This window comes from Phaethon aethereus (assembly GCF_964289735.1).
Source record: "Phaethon aethereus genome assembly, chromosome: 6".
Lineage (NCBI taxonomy): Eukaryota > Metazoa > Chordata > Aves > Phaethontiformes > Phaethontidae > Phaethon > Phaethon aethereus.
Window position 1 is genome coordinate 27,977,371 of NC_138580.1, and position 23,424 is coordinate 28,000,794.

At 41.5% G+C, this 23,424-nt stretch overlaps 1 protein-coding gene across 2 annotated transcripts in view; it reads right to left on the bottom strand.

The window, feature by feature from the left end:
* The window catches only part of PIKFYVE (phosphoinositide kinase, FYVE-type zinc finger containing), a gene marked incomplete at both ends in the record, with an annotated part of 62,046 nt that extends 39,482 nt beyond the window's left edge, over nucleotides 1-22,564 (bottom strand). Inside the window, 8 exons of one of the 2 annotated variants that reach the window (XM_082001716.1) lie at nucleotides 619-776; nucleotides 3,432-3,570; nucleotides 6,768-6,857; nucleotides 9,281-9,488; nucleotides 10,217-10,388; nucleotides 13,194-13,312; nucleotides 20,624-20,779; nucleotides 22,393-22,564. In XM_082001716.1, the coding sequence (XP_081857842.1) occupies nucleotides 619-776; nucleotides 3,432-3,570; nucleotides 6,768-6,857; nucleotides 9,281-9,488; nucleotides 10,217-10,388; nucleotides 13,194-13,312; nucleotides 20,624-20,779; nucleotides 22,393-22,564 (1,214 nt within the window). The remainder of the gene's footprint in view (nucleotides 1-618; nucleotides 777-3,431; nucleotides 3,571-6,767; nucleotides 6,858-9,280; nucleotides 9,489-10,216; nucleotides 10,389-13,193; nucleotides 13,313-20,623; nucleotides 20,780-22,392) is intronic. The other variant, XM_082001717.1, reaches the window with a different exon arrangement.
* Between the last annotated feature and the right edge of the window lie 860 nt (nucleotides 22,565-23,424).

The following is a 23,424-nucleotide window of genomic DNA, read 5'->3' on the forward strand; positions in this document are numbered from 1 at the left end:
GATTCAAGCATGGACCTAGATGAAGAAACTGCCAGTACTCTAAACTCAGCTGAGGTGTCCAACAGATGATTAAGACATATTGTTTGTGTTCCTCCAATATTGCTAGCTTGAGTTATATATACTGAGCATCTCTGCTGAGTGTGGACTGTTACTCTACACTTAAGAACTGTCTCAGTTTTATCCCCTCTCGCACAGTTAAATACACCAGATTCTTTATACTTACTTACAAGGTTAAGACCCTGCCAGCCCCACCAAAAATTTAGCTGTCAAACGCTGTTAGTGATCTCTGATCCCAGGGGCAGACTTGCCCTTTGGAGTATCAGTGAACATTTTTGGACAGTCTTTGTAATACACTCATTGTTCTCCAACTGTTTGAGGGATACTTGTCCTATAAGCTGCTTCCCACACTATCTCCCAAAACAGACAGCCCCCTGTGCCCTGCTGTTTTGGGCCACACAGAGTCAGAACCCTACCTGCTTTGGTAGGCAGTAGAGAAATCAATTTTCTTTCTCTCTCATCTCCCTGCAAAGGGGTCTATCTCTGCAGTCTAAGGTACCCTATATCAGCTAAAACTCACAACCTCCTGCCACACCCACTGTCCTAAAGCATCAGGGTTACCTTGTGGTTATGTGCCCATTTCTGATGAGCCAGTTGACCAGCTCTTTTCCCACAATGCAGTTGGGATGTGTCCGCAGCCAGTAGCGATGGTCTTGAAACTCCATCCCACTGTTGTGATGACAGATTTTCTTCCACAGATCTTTCAGCTGGACTGAGTCCTGGACAGGGAGATGTGCAAGTTACTTGCTACTCTGACTTTAGCAAGGGTTTCAAGGCAATCAATCTGGGCCCTCAAATCACCTTCTAGATCAAAAGCCCTCCAAACAGGCATAAAATCTAAGCCTTTCTGCACAACCTGTGCAAAGGTCTAAACAGAAATAGCAAACAGACGTCAGCTCATTATATCCTTCCTTTTCTATAAAGCTGAGAACAAGGAAGAAACAAAGTGGGTACCCTCAGAGTTAAGGGAGTTTTGTTTTTAATCTAGCAAGACTTTGTACTGCCTACAAAATACTTATGCCCTCACTACTGCCCTCTTGCATCCTACTCTCAAACTCAGGTAGTGTGTGTAAATATAGAGGACAATGTAAACCAATACTTTGCAAGAGATTTTTTCTATATGACTATAGAAAAACTATGTGCTCAACCTAGGCTTTGTGAAGCATACTAGTCCATTGTCAAGCCCAGCTATAAAGCAAGTACTTGACACAGCAATGCACACTGCTATGTTCAGGTTCAGGGATAACATTTCTTTTTGAGGATTCCTTTTTTATTGCCCATTATCAAGCCATTTTTAGACACTGCTAGCTTTGGCCACTAAGCAAAAGAGGTGTGTACCCCTCTCAACTCAGTTAACCATTTTTGAATCTGTGGATCTCTTCCCCTCACTACTTGGAACACTTCAGCCTATACCTCAAACTTATTTTCAGGCCTGTTAAGCATACACACCAACTCTAGTGTAGGCTATGCTCCATCCAAGCTGAGCTGTCTCTCTGCACCTGGCCCCTTTTGCTCTCCCATACGTAACCTGGCTTGGCACAGCATAATCCATTGTTGCAGAGTGGAAAATGGGACCTGGGATCATTTTGAGAGAGCAACAGAGCACCCCAAGGGGTGGAGAAGAGACAATGCAGCTCACTCTCTCAAATGCCTCACTCATTCTGGTTTTGTGTAACAATAAAAAAGAACTTCAATTAAATTTTAACTGGTTTCAGTTTTCCAGTTAACTGCCAGACCCACATGACTGCACTTTACCAAGGGTGCCCTGAGATCCAAGAGTTTTGCTCCATTTCTGTTACTGAACTGGCTTTCTGCTTTTATTTCCAGCAGTGGCTGTCCTAGGTACTATCCTAAAAATACGTCATCAGCTCAGATCCCCTTCTGTAGCAGGCACAGGGTCAAATGGATCAGTAACGGAACGTGTCACAGGATCACAAGATTTGATGCAACTGGTGATTCCACAGTTCAGCTGCCTTGTAGTTTACCCTTAACTCACATGTGACTTCAGCAAACTGAACAAACTGGCAGAACACAGCAAATCCTTTCAACTCAAGGATTTTGACCTCTAGTTCACAGAAGTATATGCTTACCTCAGTGTATGTATATCTTCCCCTACCTTTTATTTCATGAGCAAAGTTCATTAGCCTTCTTAATGGAATATGTTAAGCTTTAAATTAACTCCTGATAGAGTCAGCTCCACGTGCTAAGGGCATTGAACAGTGGGAATTCACAGAAAATCCTACATTAATTGACACTGCATCTTCTGCTCTAACATGAACAGAAGTGATACTACAAATCCTCTTCTCCCTCAAGAAAGGAAGCAGACAAAAAAATTAAACAATGTGAAGCTGAAGTGCACTGGGACTTGATCATCTTGGTCCAAGTTGCATTCATAGCATTTTAAATTTCCTTTTTCCTGCATTAACATATGGGGCAGGGTGATATGCCTTAAAAATGCTTCTCCCTCATGTGGTTATCACTTACGGAGCACCTTGGAAAGGAGTTGTGCAACTGAACAGGAACTAGAGTGTTTCTGTACCCTTAGGAATCCTTCTATGCATTTTGCTCACAGTGTGCAACTACCTGACAACACAGAAATTAGCCTTCCTGATTTTAAACTGGCCATGTGGAGCAATCTTGAACCTTTTAATGTGTGAAAAACACTCCCTTCTCTTCTCTGCATTTTTTTTGCCCCATTTGTTGGAAACACTTCCCCCCCTCAAAGAAAAGAAACACTGTTTTTTACTGAAACTGTACAGTAAGTGCCACCCACAACAGTGCCTCTGTGGGAAGGGGATAATAGGATTACACAGAACACTGTTGCACATTGATTTTTCTTCAAACAGGTACGTCACTACAGCCTTCTGGAAAATGTTGTATTTCTTCTACAAGCAAGGGCAGGGGCCAAGTTATGTTTTGGCCCTATAAGCTGTAACAGCTTTAACTCATTCACATCATGGTGTAAACATTTTGAAGCAGCCATTTAAACATTCTGATTATGTGGCCTATGAAAGGGAAAATCTGAACTTGGAGAAACACAGAATCAGGTCATTCCGTTACAGCTGCAACCATGACAGGTTTAACCCACAAGGAGCCACCATACACCAATTCCACACTGCGTAACACTTCCCAAGACTAAAACTGTAAACAGTTTTAGGCAAACACCACATGAAACTATGATTTGTTTAAGGAAGACAGAAGTGCCTAAAGTAGCATCAATATGCTCGCATCCCCACACCACCTGGAAGAGGGATCCAGGTAAGAGTGCTCAGACTAGAGCCTTTAAAGGCAGCAAGATAATCCTGCTGCACGATACAAGAAAGGCAAACTTCACTGCCTTCACAGAGTGTGACAAACAGAAGTCTGATCGGTACCAGAAGGATTTTGCGCTCATCCTCGCTGGTCTCTGCCTTCATATGTGTGCGACTGGCCTGGGGGCTGACAGATGTCTCATAGGCAGGCACCATTGGTGAACCTGATCGATCCAGTGACAGGTTAGTGATGCTGGCTGATCTGTAGTGGAAGAGAGAAGAGTTGAAGTGTAAGTGTTCATTGTGTGGTGCTTTGCCAGAGCAGGCATTGACCTTGTAGCATGCTAAAAAAGGAACTTAAGCCTGTGACATTGTTCACTCTCCTCAGTACAGACTTACTGCTTAAAGCTTCCTCCACTGTCAAAGCAGAAGAAAAGATCCCTAGGAAGGAAGTCCATTGCTTTGGAATGTTTAAGTTAAACATACAACTTTTGTAAAGCTCTTTGTAGGAAGCAATTAGAACTAAGTTTAGGCACAGCAATTCATATGTCTGCATTTGAATAGACTGGGGAAGGGATGGGATGCCAGGTACTTAGAAGCCCCAGCAGTTTGGAGGTAAGACAGATGCCCGCAAGGGCAGCCAGCACCAGGATCCCTGTAACAGGGCACTGAGATTCCCCCTCTCCTTGACCCATTTAAAATTCCTTCTCCTCAGCTCTCTGAAATACATGGCTGACACCTTGTAGAGTCTGGAAGTTTGTTCCCTAGGGCAGCTAAACTGTCTGCTGAAGCTGGTCACTTCAGCTGGCAATTTTCCTTGTACTGCAATATGGAGCATCCACCTGATCTCAGGCCAGCTGTTAGGAAATGTACTCCAGTACAAACACACCATTTTGCAATAATCATTGCAAACCTACAAATGCAAATACAAGTTCCAGATACCCTCTGCTCCAATATTCCACAACTAGACTAAGCCTCTGAAGAACCAGAGTGCAACTTCTCATCACGCAGCAGCAAAAAGCATTCAGTGTAAGATATTCACGATAACAACGCTCTCAGGAATAAGGATGGAAAACAGTCCTGCATACAGCAACAGGGACGTTTAAAACACCAATGCTGAACTGACTCAAGAGGCTTGCAGCAGCCTCAGCAATGAGACCTGTTGCCAGCCTCTAGTCTTTGGAATGAAACTCAGATAACTTCACAGAGCTTGCTAACTGGCTAACAGACACTCTAATTATTCCCAAGAATTCTCAATGGACGATGTGATTGAGACCAGGCATGAAATAACAATGTCACCCTATTTCAGCTTTTGTACTGCAAGAAAGTAGGCACTGAAAGTACAATAGTCTCAAAATCACTGCTTTTTCCTCCTCTGTCTCTTGAGGAGGAATACTGGGCTGATTTTAGTTTTAGTTAGGTCCCTTTTTAGTCATTTATGCAGAATCAAAGGAAACCATGTTGGCACTACATCCACATACATCCAGGGACGATAAGCAAAAACTTTCTGTCATAGTCAGGTATTCAAGGCAGGCTAAAACTCTGCCAGCCTTCTGCTGTTCTGAACTTAAAATGGGCAGAGTTACGCAGCTTAACAGAAAGCATTCTTATGTGGAAGATGAGACTGACATGAAAGTCCATCATTAGGCACTCCTCCCAGTTGTTTCACAACAGCTACTTTAACTGTGCCACCTACCTTTGAGCAGCAGGAATTTTTAATTTGTGTAAAAGGACATTAAGCATGAGTTAGAACAGTCGGAGTTTGTATCTGTGTCTTTATCATCACCAACTACATCCGGGACTTTACTGTATTTATCTTTTTCTAAAAACAGAGGGGGAGATTTTGCAATGAAAATCCCTGTCCTTCAGAAGGACCTGCAAAGGAGAAGTTCGAATCCCTCTGCTTGCAACATTTGACTGTTGTGCTGTTTTTTGCCCATAAATAATCAATCTGAGAAAAAAAGAAAAAACCACACACATTCCCCCACCCACAGGGAAAACAAATAATACTAAGTAAATTCTGCTACCTGCATCTAAATGCACTCAACCTGCATCATTTTTGCTTCATCTCGTCTAGAAAGAGGCATGGTCAAACTTGCATCAAAGAAACAACTACAGCTGCTAGCATTGCTTAGCCCAAAGCCAACAGCTTTGTTTCCACAGGTTCAGAATTTTAACAGAGACAGGTTATACTTCATCATAACTTCTCAAATGTGAGTCCAGACAGGTAAGAACTATGGTAAGGCTATGAATAGCCAGTTTGGGCCTTCCAGGTCCAGCTTAGAACCCTCCTACTACTGCATGTGTGAGCAAAGAGCAAAGGTCTTTTAAAATAGACAACATCAATTCAAACGCGAAGTAGGAGATCATCCTCAAGGTTTCCAACATTTCTTGACGTCACTGCAGTTATTTAGCATTGAACTTTTAACTCTGGACTCCTTGCCATGTTTGACCAGAATTGATTTTTGGTACTAGTTTATTCACTAGTATTTTACTCCCCCTAGGTGAGATCTTTGGTTCTCAGCTGTACAGTCAGTGTGCATCTTCTCCTGTCCCCATCACACAGAAGATAAAGACTCCAAGCAGACCATTCTCTGAAAGGCACACCCAGCATCCTCCTCAGCTGAGTTCCCTAGTCTTCACCGGTCCTGCCAGATCTCTCAAAATTGCTAAACATTTTGCATTCCCATTAACACCAATGCAAAGAAGTCTCTGAACATCTCTCGACTCCAACACTGGAATTTGAATTATCTTTGCTCTGTTCCTCATATCCCTGCCTCATCTTTATTTCTCCAATTTAAACATAATGGAAGTATGTAACCAGAACCATAGCAGAAACACTGTGAAGTGGAAATTACTTGTTCTTCTAATACCAGCCTGTTTAGTGAGATTAAAGATCAAGTGTTCACAACTTATACTAAAGCTCCCATGAACATTTCCAAGTTCATTCCAGCACTCTTGCATAAAGACCTATGATGGGATTTTAGTCTAAGGAAGCCTGGTAACTTAAAAGCGATTATACTTAATGGGAGAGCAGAGGGAGCAGAATTGGGGCAGAAGGAACAAAAAAACCCCACAAACCAAGTGACCAAAAACTACACCTCTGCTCCTCCATGACCTCAGCCTTTGCCTCCCATTATCAAGTCTCTCTTACTCCCTTTCCTTCAGCTTCCTCAGAACTCTACCGTTCTTAGCCACTTCTTTCCCTTTCTGTCCTCTTTACCACCACCTCTACTTGACTGACTCAGCAGCAAACTACAAGTTCCTCAAAGGTAGTATGTTTATTAATACGAACATGTACAGAAATGGTCTTTCCTTACCATATGGGTAATGGGGTGTCCCATTTTAGACATGAAACAGCATGCGCCGTAAAACCAAGCCCCAAAATACAGGCTTTACAGTGAAGAGTGTGCTAGGAGTGCATCTAGAACAGAAAATACTCAGATATGATTAGTTTACCTGTTCCTAGCTGGCGATTTCCCTGCATCCTCCTGGACAGGCCCAAGGCGTGCAGACAACGTCGTAGCTGAAGAGTCCGGGTGAATCAAACTGCAAGGAAAAGGAGCATGTTACAGATGTTTGAGAGATTTGCCACATGCAGCGCCATCAGAACAGCTGGAATTAAAATACAGTTAATTATAATGTTACATCTCATTCACACCCATAATTATTAAATCAATGAGGCAATAGGGAAATGTTTCTCCATCTCTAGGCCAATGATATCTGGAAGACGGTGCTCAAATCTTCTTCTTTCAGACTCAAGCCTTGGCCAATACAGCCTCTTCCCACTTCTCGTATTATCCCGCCTTTGTGCCTTCTTCCTTACAGGCTGCTATTCCATGCTTTGGAGGTAGAGGCATTGCCTCCCATCTCCCCAACACATCATCTTTGCAATCCAATATCTATAGCTATTGCTAGACAGCTTTTACCAAGGTAGCCTGACAATCTTTTGTAACTGTTCAACCTGATCACCATCACCGTTGCCCGCCGCCTTCTTCCACCCCAGGAGGAAGGAGAGCAGATGTTCGTACACCATCAATGTAATTCCTACTGGCAAAACTGTATCAGATATAAGCCACTGCACTCCAACTGATACAGCCATACTGGCTATGCTCTGGGATGTAGACATGTTACTAGCACAATAAATGCTCTTCATGAGAAAATGTAGACAATATAACTTTGCCTGAGTAGGTGTACTTGCCAAGAGTACACTACTCCTTCACTTTTAAAGGACACGGCCCTTCAATTTAGTTAAAAGTAGGAGGCCATACCTTTATGTTCCAACTACTCAAAGGGCCGAGCAACGTCAGACAAGTAAATACAGCATCACTCTCTTAACTGCTTTTCTCACTGCTTTGCAGCATGACAGCAGAAGATGCAAGAGCCTTATCTCAGACATATTATTTTGGGAAGAGACTCAACTCCCAGGTTTTCTTCTGAAGCAAATTACTTCTCACACAGAAGCCACATATTAGAAAAAAATACCTTGCTTCCATTACAAAGCTGTGAGTTGCCACTTTCCACTGTGGTGGCATTTAAGTTCAGTGTCTTGAGTTTAAGCCTTTGAAAGTTAATCAGGAACTCACCAAATGCAGTATTGAGGAAAAAAAAAAAAAAAAGGCACTGTAGCCCACTGCAAAGTTTTACATTTTAAGAGCAACAAGTACTGAAGAAAATTTTAATCCTCCTAAAGTAACAATAAAGTACCTAATCTCAATCTGTCTCCCCCTCACACACAAAAGCAGTCCATGTTTACTCAGTGTCTCCCAACAAGACTAAGCGTTCTAGTAAAAAAAGAGCTATCAGCCTTTCAAGGATAGGCAGAATTTTTCTCCAGTGCTACAAGCTGCCCAAAAATATATAAACACTGTCTGTATGTGTTCATGTCTACAAGCTGTAGAATTTCCATACTGAAGATACTAATAACACATCAGAAGACAGAACTAAAGATACCTTCTATTATTTTGTACACCTGAAGAGAAGCATTCCAAGCACACATACTTATTCTCTAATTCAAAATTTTGTAGTATTTATCCCAAGAATTGCAACATTACTGCTTTAGATGACCATGACATTAAACCAGAAGTACCTTCCTTTATTTAACTGCTTCCATACAGGAGCACCATACTCTGAAAAGCGACATGCTAAGCAAAAGTCAGGGCGTTTTCTGAAAACCATTGTTTTTGAGGTTTTTCTTTTGATACTATCAGAATCACTAGAAGATATCTGCTGAGAGAGGCACATGTCACTAACACTATCCCTCAATTGAAAAAAGTCTGACGCAAAATCTCCTCAGTAGTTTCACTCCTGCCTGTTCTTCTGTTTTCAGGGAAATGAGCACAAACAGCACATCTGATTATTTCTTCCTTCCCCCACATTAAATTGAATCAAGTGCCTCAGAAATAAACTTGCGTACCACTTGAGAAGTACGGTGTTCTTTTATTCATCTTCCAAAAATAAAGATCCCCTCATTTGAAACCAATAAGAAACTCACTTTGAAAGGAGATCAGAGAACCTTTATGGCTGTCCTTTCAACCCACTTCAGTTTAAACACTTCACTCTTATTTACACAGAAAACATCCCTCATATTCTCTCGCTCAATCCAAAACCTGACAGGTAAAGCTTCAGTGTTACATTGATTTGTCTCTCAACACACTGGTGGTTAGAACAGATGTTTTTTTGGTTGTGTCTTTTCAAACTCTGAAGCTAAAAGCCTGTTTTGTCACTGGTATAGAATCACTGATTGAATAGGTTAAAAGAAGAACTGCAAATAATTTAAAACTCCACTAGAAAAGTTTCCACATTTCAACTTGAAGAGAAGAATATTAGAAGCAAGCACAGGATTACGTTCTTTTTACAGGAGATATACTTCTAAATTTCCTAGATGGAAACCACCAGATTTTAGCTAGGCAGCTGTCAGTCTGGAAACACAGTTAAGATTCTGGAGCTCAGCATGAAGCCATTCACTTTACCTTTGCCAGGTTAGATCCTCCTCCAGAAAGATGTTGCGGCTAGCTTTACGGCTCCCAACTGGTGTGCGTGGCTCGCCAGGATCCAGCACTGAGACAGAACACGCAGAATCTGACAGAGCATTTAAGTCTTCTCCAATGGAGTTACTGTCTGTGGAGTGTGCATAGCTTAAGGCTATTTTGCGGCAGTAAGTGCAGGCTCGTAGATCCCCTATGGAAAGGGGAACCAGAGAGTGTAAGTGGGAACAAATAGTACTCTGTTCCTACAGGATCAGAGGTGTGTAGTGGTAGGCAAATAAGGATTTCCTGTTTCAAAACCTCTTTGCATGTTCAAGTCTAGTTCTCATATTCCCTTAAACAGCAAAACCCCAGATAATTACACACTCAGGGAATTTCTCCAAGCAAATGATGCATAACACGTGATCAGTAGGGGAGAGATAGGTTGTGGAGGCAGGGAGACAGAGCGCATGTGCACACTGAAATCAAGGTACAACAACTGCCAGTCAGATATAACATACCAACTGATGTCTGGAAATCATTACCTTCATCAGGAGATGTCTAGAGTTTGGTAACTGGTATTTGAAAGAGTTTCCCTCATCCTCAATTAGAACATGTGGCTCATTAGATTTTAAAGCTACTATTAGTAAGAGCAGCTTTCACTTGAGCACACCTTTTGTAGTGAACATCCTAGTTAAATAGTGGCCATATTTGTTTTGTCATCATAGACATAGTGTTGGTAAAACTAAGCAAGGATGGCATAATCCACCACTGTTCATGAATAAATTAGTAGAATTAGGTCCCATGATTCTTTATGCTTATTTCTAAGCCCACCAGAGACCTGTACAGCATTGTCTAGCAGATGCCAGAATCTAAAATGCAGTGGTCCAAACAGAGCTGAGCACACAGAGAATGTTCTGCTTCTCAACAGATAAACCCTACCCGTGTAGCCCATGAATTTTCCAGGGATTTCCTGATTGCAGCATCGACTACAGAAGATCTGCCCACAAAGCCGACAGTGGTGCCTCCGCCGGAAGGTGGTGAATTTCTCACTGCAGTCATAGCATTCTTTGCATTGGCTGTCAGGCATCCAGTACTGTTTCAAGTCACTGTCCTACAAGGGAAAGCAGCAGAGAAAAACTTTTTTTGTAAACAAAAAAGCATGTTTAGATTCACAATTGCTTTGTAGACTGTGCACACAAAAAGGACAATTCCCTGTATTCATGAATAAGTGTGTGTGTGTGTGTGCGCGCACGTGCAAACTCTTGTGTATAAGCACACACATGCACAGAAAGGATTTTTCTTGTGCTTTTACAGGGAGCCAGAAGGCTGAGAGTTCTTAACTGTGAGAATAAATCATAGAATAGTTTGGGTTGGAGGGGATCTAAATCTAGTAAGGCTTTGCCTTCTTGATCCAAGATGGAAACAAAGCAGATAAAAAACTATCATGAGCTGCAGATCAAGGTCAAGAAGAAACAAACAGATGAAGTACTGATTGCTCTTCCCTCTCATTTGCCCCTAGCACATGACAGACCCTCAACTAGCACAGTTTAAAAAAAAAAAAAACCCACATACACAAAACCCCACACACATTAGTTGAAGCTAGTATCCAGGGGTAAATCAAGCTATCAGGTATTATCCGTACAGAAAGATAATTTCAACAGCTAATACTGGAATGTACTTTGAAAGGATTATAGATACATGTAAAAAGATTTGTTATATGATCAAATTCTTCAAAACCTCAGTAAACAGTTGTAAAAGCCTGTGTCCCAGATTCTTTCAAAACTCCAGGTTAACTGCTATGTGAAGACAACTGTGGAATACACATTCAGCAGAGAAGGACATACACTGATCTACAGCAGCCACATGAATTTTTGTCTTGATTTTAAGACTTGAAAACAAAGAGTTAAAACATCCATTTGGTGGTGTAGCTATAAATAGACCAAGATAAATCTCTCAATTATGATTCTGAGCACACCAGCTACAATTACCATGGATGGAGACAACTGCTAATAGTCACATGATAGCTCTGACTGTGAAACACTCTTTGCTAGAGTTCAGTTCTGGCAATGAGCCTTTTCAGAGGGACTGAACAATCTGGGTTTTTCTTAGGAAGAGAAATGCTGCAAGGATTTTCTCAAAACAATCCAAGAAGAGAGAAACCACAGAGAAGAAAGGTGATCTGTACACTAATTTTCACATAACTTAAAAAAGTATGCCCTGAATTGGGGTTTCATTTTGGACGTTCACTAAGCGAAATTTAACATAGCTGCTAGACCGACTTTGAGACTAAAACAGCTATGATCAACAAAACAACCACTTTATGCTGTCCTCACCCAAGAAAATTAATACAGAAAGAAGTCGAAGGCTGCTCAAGGCAGTCTAGTGTTCAAAAGAGTCTAGAAATCTTTAAGGTTAATACTAAGCTTCAAGCAGGGAAAGATGCAGTGAAGAGCTTTACCAAGGAACTGTTGCAAAGCTGCAAGGGATGCCAATTAACAGATTTTGCTGCAGTTCTGCATGATAATCCAAGTCTCTGGTTCTACCACATAGTGAGTGGCTGTTCCAAGCAGCAGTGCCTCTGCCCACCATCTGTCCCACATGCACATCTGCCCCACTTGCACACGACTGGGTGTTTAGAAACCCAGCCATTGCTGGTGACACCTTCCAGCTCTCAGCCTTGCTCAAGTCAAAGCCAACACTCATGACAAGAACAGCCTACAAGGAAGGGTTCAGAACAGAAGTCTGGCCCCTGTTAGCAGTAGAGGTTGCTTAGAGCAGCACCTTCCAGGATATGACACATGCTTTCTACAGCAGTAAAGTGCTCTCCTGTAGAGACAGACCAAGTCCACAATTGTTGCCTGGAATAACTGAAATAAGACATGACTGCTTTCAAGGGGAGTGATGCATTACCATTTGTACAGAAGTCAGCATGCTGACAACTAACATACTGCTTTCAGAGAAAGATCTAGCCATATTCATTTATTGCTGCATGTTGTCTGTTTGAGCATTTACTCCTTCAATAGCTTCAAAGAGGTCTGAAAATCTCCAGGGCCTTCAGAAGGTGCCACAAACTGAAATATTAGTAGGGGCCACACTCAATGTCCTGCTTACTGCAATGAAAGGCTGTTGTTTCACCTTCAAAATATATCACCCTTTCTACTAAAGCAAATTTACTCCTACAAGCAGGATAGCACCAGAAGCTAAGTGAGTTTACTCAAAGTCTACCTGTAAAAGCTACCAAGCCAAAAGCCTTTTTCTTCTTCATTCAGTTTAATTAAATGTACTTTTGCATGTTCGTGCCTTGCTCCCAGACACGGGTATTTATATCAGCACTTATAAATAGTTATGGTTTCTTTTCTTAACTAGATCCTCCTCTTAAAGGCATGGTCCAACATAGCAGAGGGAGGTGAAATTAGCAAGTCCGTAGCAACCACCATCATCCAGCTGAATCAAAACTGATTAACAGGACAAGCCTTTCAAGCAAATATTGCTAACCAGTCATTACCACAGTAAGTAGCGGATTTAATTCATCCTCAGAATTCTCATTACTATTTGTGACAGTCAATGTGTTTCACCTGCCCATGGTTAGCCTTTGAGGAAGAAAACCACCAGGTAATACAAGATAAGGTAATACAGAAGTGAAGGAGTCTAAAATAAGAGCATCTGGTTCAAGTTCAAGAAGCTGAGCAACTGCAGTGTTTCACTCCAACAATATGACAGACGTTTGACATGTCAAAAGTCAGTGTCAACTTAAATTGTTTCCTCTGCACTCACACAATGATTCTTTAGTTTATTCACTCATCCTTCAAACCTCTGAAAAAATCCCCGTGATGTATCTAAAAATGAAGCTCAGAGAAGCGTAGTAAACAGTTCAGTTCCCAAATAGTTTGGCTTATAAATCCCTCAGAAGTAGTACCTGGCTCTTCCCCTCCATGATTTCTTTGAGGTGCTTTAGAACGGTGCTGAGGCTTCTTAACTGAACTGCTGTTCGAGGATCATGACCTCCAAGAGGTGGTTCTACTTTCCTTCGATTGTCTGGAAGGCAAGGGAGAGTAGTATTCGTTTCTTCCATGACACATCAACATTTACATCACAACACAAAACTCCATTGGAGAGAGGAATGTTCACATATGTATGCACTTTACAAAGTTACAGCATGTATCACTTCTTGCCCTTGCACTCTTCTCCACCAAAAGGAGCTTCTGGTGCCAGGTAGCTTGCTTTGACATTTTAAATACCAGCCTCTGTGTTTACAAGAGCAAATTTAAGTTCTCTGAGAATCACAGAATCATTAAGGTTGGAAAAGACCTTTAAGATCATCAAGTCCAACCATCAACCCAACACCACCACACCCAATAAATCATACCCTGAACTGCCACGTCCACACGTTTTTTGAACACTTCCAGTGATGGAGACTCCACCACCTCCCCGGGCAGCCTGTTCCAATGCTTGACCACTCTCTCCATGAAGAAATTTTTCCTAATATCTAGTCTAAACCTCCCCTGGCACAACTTGAGGCCATTTCCTCTCATTCTATCACTAGTTAGTTGGGGGAAGAGACCAACATCCACCTCGCCACAACTCCCTTTCAGGTAGTTGTAGAAAGCAATGCGGTCTCCCCTCAGCCTCCTCTTCTCCAGACTGAACAACCCCAGGTCCCTCAGCCGCTCCTCAGAAGACTTGTGCTCCAGACCCCTCACCACCTTCGTTGCCCTTCCCTGGACACGCTCCAGCAACTCTATGTCCCTCTTGTAGGGAGGAGTCCAAAACTGAACACAGGATTCAAGGTGCGGCCTCACCAGTGTCAAGTACGGGGGCACAATCACTTCCCTGCTCCTGCTGGCCATACTATTGATGATACAGGCCAGGATGCTCTTGGCCTTCTTGGCCACCTGGGCACACTTCTGGCTCATGTTCAGCCGGCTGCCGACCAGCACCCCCAGGTGCTTTTCTGCCGGGCAGCTCTCCAGCCAATTCTACCCAAGCCTGTAGCGTTACATGGGGTTGTTGTGACTGAAGTGCCGGACTCGGCACTTGGCCTTATTAAATCTTATACAACTGATCTCAGCTCATCAATCCAGCCTGTCCAGATCCCTCTGCAGAGCCCTCCTGCCCTCCAGCAGATCAACACTCCCACCCAGCTTGGTGTCATCTGCAAACTTACTGAGGGAATGAAAACATCTTTTAAAGAAGTGAAGTTATTTTCAACCTGCTATATGAACCTTGTAATAGTCTTTTAGAAAGCATTGAAATCTTATTTTAGAATGCCCTCTAGGATATTAATACTTACAAAATGGCTGCAACAATATTCATATTCATTCTAGGACTGCTATAAGTCAATGCCTTAACCTGAACTTATTTATAAATGACTACAGCAAGTCTCAGGACTCAACTGGTCAGTTTCTATTAAAAACAGTAACTCAGAATAAAATGCATCCAGAAGTTCACCTTTCTGAGTTCTTTTGATTTTGTTTTTTTGCTAAGAAAAAAGCCAAGTTGTTGAGAACTTGTACAGTCATTCTTGATTAACTACAGCAAAGACTCCTGAATAAAAAGGTAACACAGTTAATTTCTTTCCTGTAAAATGCTAGATTACTTTGAAGCATTGCCGTACAAGTTACAAATAGGATCCTTCTCTCCAGAAAGATCTGCAAACGCAGTGCTGTATTTACCAGAACATTTAAACATTTTCAGAGTCACTTTTCTACATCAACAACTTTTCTGAATAGTTTAAAGTTTCTTACCAGCTTCATTTCTCTCCATCTGACTAGCATTTTATTTTCATTCCTCCTAGTACAGGAAGAACAGACATGGCTGCTTTCTGTTTACTGCTTTAGATATCACTGATGTCAGCAGGAATGCTGACAGCACTAGCAGAAGCATGTTAACTGTTGCAGTACAGTAACAACTAGGCTGCTGCTTTTGTGCATAGATCAAAACCCTTAGAGTAATAATTATTAAAGTTCTGGGATTCCATGCCTCCTCTTGAGGTTCTTAGTAGATGTTTTTAGTTAATCAGCCCACATATATAGCTGCTTAATGACCTATGTACACCAAAGAATCCACAACAGGAGATGAATTTAAAGAGATTTCAGAGAGCTAAAACCCAGTTCTGTGGCTAGCCACTTGGATGATTTTTTTTAAAAGTCCAACAAATACACTTTCGTACAGTATCAAGTTGAGTATTTTAGGGTGATTAAAGGAACTTTAACATTTCAAGAAAACACTGATAATACCATAGAAACCTTTGGCTCCTCCTTACTTCTATCACAAGATCTATGCTGCATTTACTTCCTCAACTTACCTGCTGTAGCTTCTGAATTCAAGAGAATCTTCTTTCCAGGAATGTTGCTTCCAATTCAAAAAATTACTATCAGGCCTCCTGCCTAACTAGCTATAAATCTTGTCAGGCAAGTGATTTTCCAAGTATGAACTGAGAAACATACACAGCACTGAGGAACTCCACACTGGTTCTCTTGTTAAATGCCCTTTTCTATGTTACACAAAACAATGTCAAAAGGATGTCATCTACATTAGAAAAAGCAGGCCATCCGCAGTAGGAGTGCATGGCTAACCTGTTTGCACTAGAGAAGCTGACCAATTCTTGGATTAAAATTCAGCTGGTCCTTTTCCTTTTCAGTCATGTGATTTTTCCCTTTCTGGAGGACAATAAGCTGTATAGCAAGAACGTACGAAGTTATAGTTCCTGCAGTACAGGACACACTGCATCTAAAACACCATCTATATAAAAGAATTCACATTTATCAATCTTAGGTTAACACTTAATCCTGATCCAAATTCCATTACTATAAATACCATAGCCATTTTCTCAGTTAATGCACACATTATTTACAGATGAATATGTTTTCAGCATTGTAACTGTATTTCCTTATTTCACCATTAAATCTGCAAAAGTCATGCTCCCTTCCACAAACACTGAAATTATAAGAGTATTTTTCTTGCTTTGCCCACATCATCATCCTAACTGCCATCAGTTGCACTTCTGAAACAATTTCCTATTTGCTTTTGATTTGATGCCAAGAGGGTTGACCACACTTACACATCTAAGTACTGGTAAGCCTTTCTAGTGCTCCTGAAGCGGCAAACTCAGTATATGCTACTAAAAAAAACCCAAAACACCTACAACCAACCAACCACACAAACACCCTCCACTCCCAAAAAAAAAACAAACATAAAAAACACATACACCACCAGCCACAATTAAAACTACACACAAGAAATCAGTTTTTTTAAATAAAATTAAACGTTATTTAAGTGCAATTTTATCTATTATGACAACCAGATAAGCTCCACAAACTTTTACTTGACATTGTCCAACCAGCACAAAAACAACTGTAGGAAGTGAAGACAGCTTCCTCGTGGTTTTGATACACAGAGTCCTTATACTTTCTCAGTCCACAACTCTACCATATCTTCATCCATTTACGCTTGTTCCCTAGCCAAACACTCATAAGAGACAGTCATTTTTCACTTGATATCATTTTGCATTTAATAAACAAAAGACAGCTGCATCTCAGCCCTTCAACATAACACACCAACATGAGTGTGGAACACATCTTTTCGGGACTAGCACTTTATGCAGCAATTGTGTCTTCCCTATCCATTCCCTTCCCACCCACATGTTAACTGAACCAAGCCTCAATATACCAAAGGAACCCCATCTATATTTCCAATCTGACTCATTTCTAACCTATGTATCCTTCTCAAGCTAAAAATTAACTCCTACAGCTAAAAAAAAAAAAAAAGTCCTCATATTTCAACAGTAATCCTTATCCTTCCTACATGTATTCATGGCTGCTGATCCTTGGCAAAATCTATACATTCTCTGAAATGCTTTTCTCCTCTTTTTCCTGCTCTCCCCACCTGAACCGTGATCACTGGGGAGGAACCTGCAATACCATTCCAGCTATGATTAGCACACTCTTCTGAGTTCAGGCCACAGAAAGATGTGCTCAGCAAGTCGTGCAATTGTTCTGCATCCACAATTACTGAATCACTGAAATATGTTTTTCCAGAGTTTCTTTCATGACCTTGTATATTTTAGCATTCATTTCTACAGTGAATGACAAGTCAAAAACACTACAAGAACTACTTGGTTGCAACTTAGCAGCTAGTTTCAGTTTACAGGAAGAGAGCTGACCATACACTAACAGAAGAAGTAGAACAGAATGCTTCAGTTTTAACAATAAACAAATACCCCCACCACAGATACCACAGTTTTGCTAATACAAATCAACATTAATTGTTTTCTAGTTATTTGGTCTGCCAAAGCATGTCGTTTCATATTCAAGTTCACTATCACAGTTCAAATATCGCGTCTTCCTCAAGGCACTGCCACACAACGCAGTGACATGAAAAGTATGAAAGCTGTCCTTAACTTCATTTTACAACACGCATTTTCATTTTCCAAAACATTTTTCAATAGAAAAGATGCTCTGGTAATAAGTCACGTTCTGTGTGATTCTCCACACACTTTCCTCAGGCCTTCTTCCCCCTCATATGATCGTTGGCCTTTCCTGACTCCTGCTAAGCTCCTTTGCCATTCCCTATTACTGGCAGTTCTCTAGCATTAGCAGCATTATCCTGCGTGATGGGGTAACAAGCTAGAAGTGCTTTTACTACCAACACTCTGTCTCCAATCGGTCAGTATTTCTAGTTCTCCTTAAACTGGATTTGCAAGCTGTGACATTATCTCAGTATGAGACTATTTTGGTTCAATCCAGCACCTTGGAAGCACTCAGCTGACAGCACACAGATACATGCAGCCCAATATAGCCAGCTGGGCCCACTGTCTCTATAGAAGTGACACCAGCTCCCCAGCACCCTACTTCAGCACATGAGGATGCAACAGATTACACAAAAGAAGTTACTTCTCTTGGAGAGAAGTGCCGCAGAAGTCAATGCAGAGTCTCAGCACTGGTTCTTCAGCTGTACAACCTACAAAGCATCTCTGGTATAAGCCAGGCTTCCAGCAGCTTCTCCTATTTTCACAAAAGCCAGTAAAAAGCTATTATAATATTCTCGTGTATGCGGTCCTGAAGGGAAGCACACAACTGAAATCCTACATATTTGATGCTGGACAGTTTCCTACAAAAGCCACTACCCCTTCACGTTGTTCTGCACTTGCAGTTGTCAGCCAGCATAGTCCCTGCGCAATGAGAATATCTGCTGTGCAAACAGTGCAAGCTAACGGACAGACGAGGGGTGGGAGTCAGCATCTTCAGGAGCAATTTCATTCCATCGCTGTTTTAAGGCACCAGCAGCCTTTTATTTATTTATTCCTTTCAGTTTGCTTAAGCCTGGCACCTTATTTAAACTCAAGTAGGCTAAAAAGACCTTTGTGAAGGATGTAAGTATTTTCCTGCCTACACCTGCCCATGTTACGAAGTATCTGAGTAAGGGCCAAGCCTAGAGAGATGTTTACAGGCCTGCAGATACGAGGTTGCAAGACAACTCAACTAGATTAGACATTTCATTGTCACTGAACTGAGTGGGTGAACTGACCTACCAATCTAGGTGTTTATGCAAATCACATCACTTCTTTTCATACTTTTCATTCTTTAGATATGAGAATAATTTCTAAGATTATTTGTGCAGCCCAGCATCTGTTCAATGTTCAGAAATCCTCAAAGACCTGATTACTCAGCACCTTTTAAGACAAAAAAAGGCATGAAAATTCATTTTCTTAAGTTTGCTTCAAAAAAAAAAAAAAAAAAAATCAATACCTGATTTTTGGAGAGGAAAGATGCAAGTATTTTTCCCCTCTTCAAATACAGTGAGATGACCTGAAAAACTCCCTTGAAACTTCCTCATCAATCCAGTATACTTTTACTTGCATTAGAGTTCAAGTTTGTTACAGCACTCAGATTATTTAGGGGGAGACACTCAACAGTGAATCAGGCCACTCGGCACCCAATATCACAGAAATCTCTTCAAAAAGCCAGCAGTTCCTGCTTGGTCTAACTTTACTGCTTTCCAGGCTAATTCATCATCACATTTTCCTAAGCATACTTCTGTCCAAACCCAGGGGCATGAATGGAGGTCCTGAAAAGCAGTTGCAATAATGCAGCAACAGTTCCTTCCCCACATGTTGGACTACGTCTCATTTCCCTGGCTGCTACTCCCAGTGGAAGTCAAACAGCAAGATTATTTCTGCCTTCTGAGTAATGAACAACCTACCGCACTTAAAGGTCTCTGACTTGTAATCCCCAGCTAATTTCCAAGTCATTTACAAGATCTAACTAAGAACGAAGTAGAGTAAATTGGCAAATCGGCCAAGAGCACACTGGTGGACTTGGGGCATTTGAGAAAAAGCTTTAGAAAAAACAAAACAAACAAACCTTAATTGGCTTGTTTGTGACAGGTACAACTGAACAGCACAAACAGTACTAGCGGGCAAGGAGGAAGATGACGAATGTGTTCAACTAAGACAGCATGTAAATGACTTGGAGAGATGAAAATTCTAGTTATTTGCACTGGACTTTTGCCTGGTTACCAAAACTACATACCTTTCTAAAAATCCCATACGCATTAAGAAGGTTTAAGATCAGATTTGTTTGTACTAGGTACCATACTCTTGGGAATACTGTCTTGCACAGGATTTTTACCCAGCTTAGCAGTTTGCTCAACGCAAAACTTGAGGGGGGGGGGGGGGGAAATCACAAACAGCCAACAGTAACCAGGCAGATCTCAAGAGGAACCCCTGCAATCTACTTTAGCTCTCCCAGATCTTCATAAAGCTATTACACAATTGCACCTTTGAAATCACATTCAATTCCCATTCCAGCTAAAAGAGACTCAGTATGGCATCTGGCAATAATTCCAAGGTTAAGAATAAAAGAGGTTTATACACAAGTTGCTACTCAATTCTCCCCAAAACAGCTACAAGCAAAAACCTGCATTTATAATTCCCGTGAAGACACAAACATTAACCCCATTCAGACTGAACTCTAAAGTTATAGTTTGCATGTGGCTGTTAAGAAACTGAAGTCTCTCAAGACAAAGCAGAAATTTTCGGTATCAAGGTTCAAGTAACTTTAAGACATTGAATGCGCTTGGCAGCCTGTTTTGTTCCAGATTGTTTTGTAATTGAAACAGCAGAGCCACCAACAACAGTGTCTTGCTGGAACACTGGGAAAGGTGGATGGAACATGCTTACAAAGGTTAGAGTGCGTCCTCACTAACAGAAGCAGTGTAGCCTGATACCAAATTCTGCTATCAGTCTAGACAGTCAAAGAACCTTTGTTCACCTCCTCCCACCTCACTCTGAAGCATCCCAGACTGGCTAGTACAACATTCCCTTGTAGCACAAAGAGATGAAATTACCCAGGGTTGTAGAAGATCTTCTTTGCAGCTCACCAGTCAGTTGTTTTTTGTGTGAAACCGGTGACCTCAGCGACTGAGCCCTGGTGGGATGCTGAGGACTGGACCAGCCACCACTCAATGCTTGTGGATCACTCTGTCCTGCCTCTGCTCTCTCCACTGGGGACGAAAGCCTGCCATCATCTGGAGTTGACAAAAAGCAAGAAACCAACTGTTCAGACATGATAAAGAAAACCAGTAGTGCATGCAAAACTAAGGGTAAAAAACTCTCACAAATAGCTCATTTGGATCATGATTATACATCAAAGTCATTAATTTTTAGTCTGAAAAGTACCATACAAAACATGGAAACAGACCAGTATGTAGAACTTGTCTGTCAAGGCTCCGGCTATTTCAGAAATATCCCTAATGTGAAAAGTGCCTATAAAAAAAAAAACACCACACACCACACACACACAAAAATCCAACCACAACCAAAAAAAAACCCCACAAACCAGCAAGCATGAATTATTCTTGCTATATGGAATAGCTACACTTGATTATCAGCTTCTGCCCTGAAAAGTTTTCCAGGTATGTTAGAAGCCAGCACTGAGGTCACATTAAAGTTACCGCAGCCTTTAATAAAGCACCCTTTTCCGTCAGAGGATCAAGTATAGACAGGTCCTCATTGATTCCAGTAACATGCCCTTTTCATGTGCCGTTTCAAGGTTGTTTTCCCATTCTTTCAACATAATACTTTGCTGACTCCAGCTACATTTGTCAGAAACAAACAAGTGAAGCCAATACTGACCACATCTTATGTTACTTTCAATAAATTAATGACAGGTGATATTCTACTATGCAAATTAATAGCAGTCATACCAAGTAATTATTTTTCATCCTGCATAAGAAAAGTCTGAACAGATCAGTTTGCTTATGCAAAAAACTATCTTGGCTCTTTTGCCCTAGCCCAAACACTGCAGAAGTATGCTTAGCAGAGCTGGATAGGAAAAAAGACTAAACAAAAGCAGCTGACCAGTTTGCGACCTCCAGCAAAGAGATACACAGATCTTGTACGAAACCAAGGTGCATTCATTCACCACACTTTGCAGTATATTTCTTTGAAACAAAAAAGAAAAACTCACATAGCTCTTTAACAGCTTGCCTACTAAGAATATAAGTTTCATGATACATGTAGCACAAAGGTCAAAAATCAAGTAGTAGTTTTTAATATAGAAAACTTTCACAACACCAAACTTCTTGATGGGGAACACCTACGCCATGCAAATTAAGGGTGGACTTCCTGTAAATGCACTGCCTTATTGCAGGTCAGCTGCCACCCAACTGAAGGTACAAGATGCACAGGAAGGTGAGGAGTGGAGGAAGTCTGGAGTAAGAACTGGCATTAGGAGGACAGGCACACTTTTTGCTCATATAGGCTGGCAGATGGTTACTCCTGCTTTTAGCCCCAAAAACTTCATACAGGCAAAGGAAATCCAGATGTCCAACTAAGAAGCTATACAATACTATCTGCTAACTGGCTTGTCTCTGACCTTCATGGGCAGCCACAGACTTCTAGCTGCAAGATGTTGGCTATCTTCTCCCACAGCTTTCACCCAAAAGCAAGATGCAATATCCCTCACAAAAGAACTGAGTCTCCATCCATTTGGCCAGCCATTTGATATGATGCGCTTATATTGAGAGGTATTTTTACAAGTTTATGTGGCAGCAGAGGGATCAATAAAACAGACAGCATGCACAATCCATGCACACACATTCTCCCAAGCACTTACCTTTGCTGAAACGGAAGAGATTTACAAAAGAGCTGTAGGCTGATTTAAAAGGAGGCTCATCCTGGTCAGGAGTCAGGGGTTTGAAGTGAGTGAGATGAGATGGACTACTAGGAGAATGAGGTAGATCACTGGTAGACTCCAGTGTCGGAGATCGTTTGTCATCTGCGGCCATTTCACGTGCCCTGGAAAGAGTTCAGCATCATACATTATACACAGGGTGGTAAAACAGAACATCTTCAGTTAGCTGAAGAGGAGGTGTCTCATTAGATGCCAGAGGGGAGACATTTACCCCACCTACCACAGAAATCTGCTATTAGCATAGGTCAAGACTCACAGAATTAGGAAGGAGCCCATGTCCCTTGTGTAGTCACGGGCAAGAGATCAGCATCTTTGCAGAGAGCAATTCCAACCTCCTAGTTAAACACACAGAGCAATCGAAGTAGGCAAACAGCCACCACACTGCCTGACACAGTTCAGTTGCTGTTTTATGGGAACTTGGAAGTTTTCAAATGGAGACTCTGCATGCATATCACCAAGAACTTTTAACTTGGGCTCGAAAGGAGCTGTCAATGCTGTGACTTCTGCAGCCCTTGTAACAAGAAAACTGAAAACAGGCATGCCTGAGTAAGCACAATACATACTCCTCCTTTCACCCGGTTAACTTCAAAATGAGAAACAGAATGAACTGCAAACAAAAGCAGGACTGAAAGATTAAGTTCGGTGGCACACTGCTTCCTTCCCCTCCACACTACAGTACAGGCCTTGTGCAAGTTACAAGGGAAGCAACCCAAACTGTGGTTTATTTGTTGTCATATCTAACACCTCCAAACTTGTTTGTTTTCAAGAGTAGCTACCTTAAGGAAAAACAAACAAAAAAACCCAAACCACATTCTATATAGGGGAAGCCAAACTCGTTAAGCATACTTGCTGTGTACCAAAGCCTTCATATGGCCAAGAGTCATACTTTCCCAAAGCCCATATAACCTCAATATACATCTGATTTCCTCCACTCTGCCTCACTAAGCCTGCACT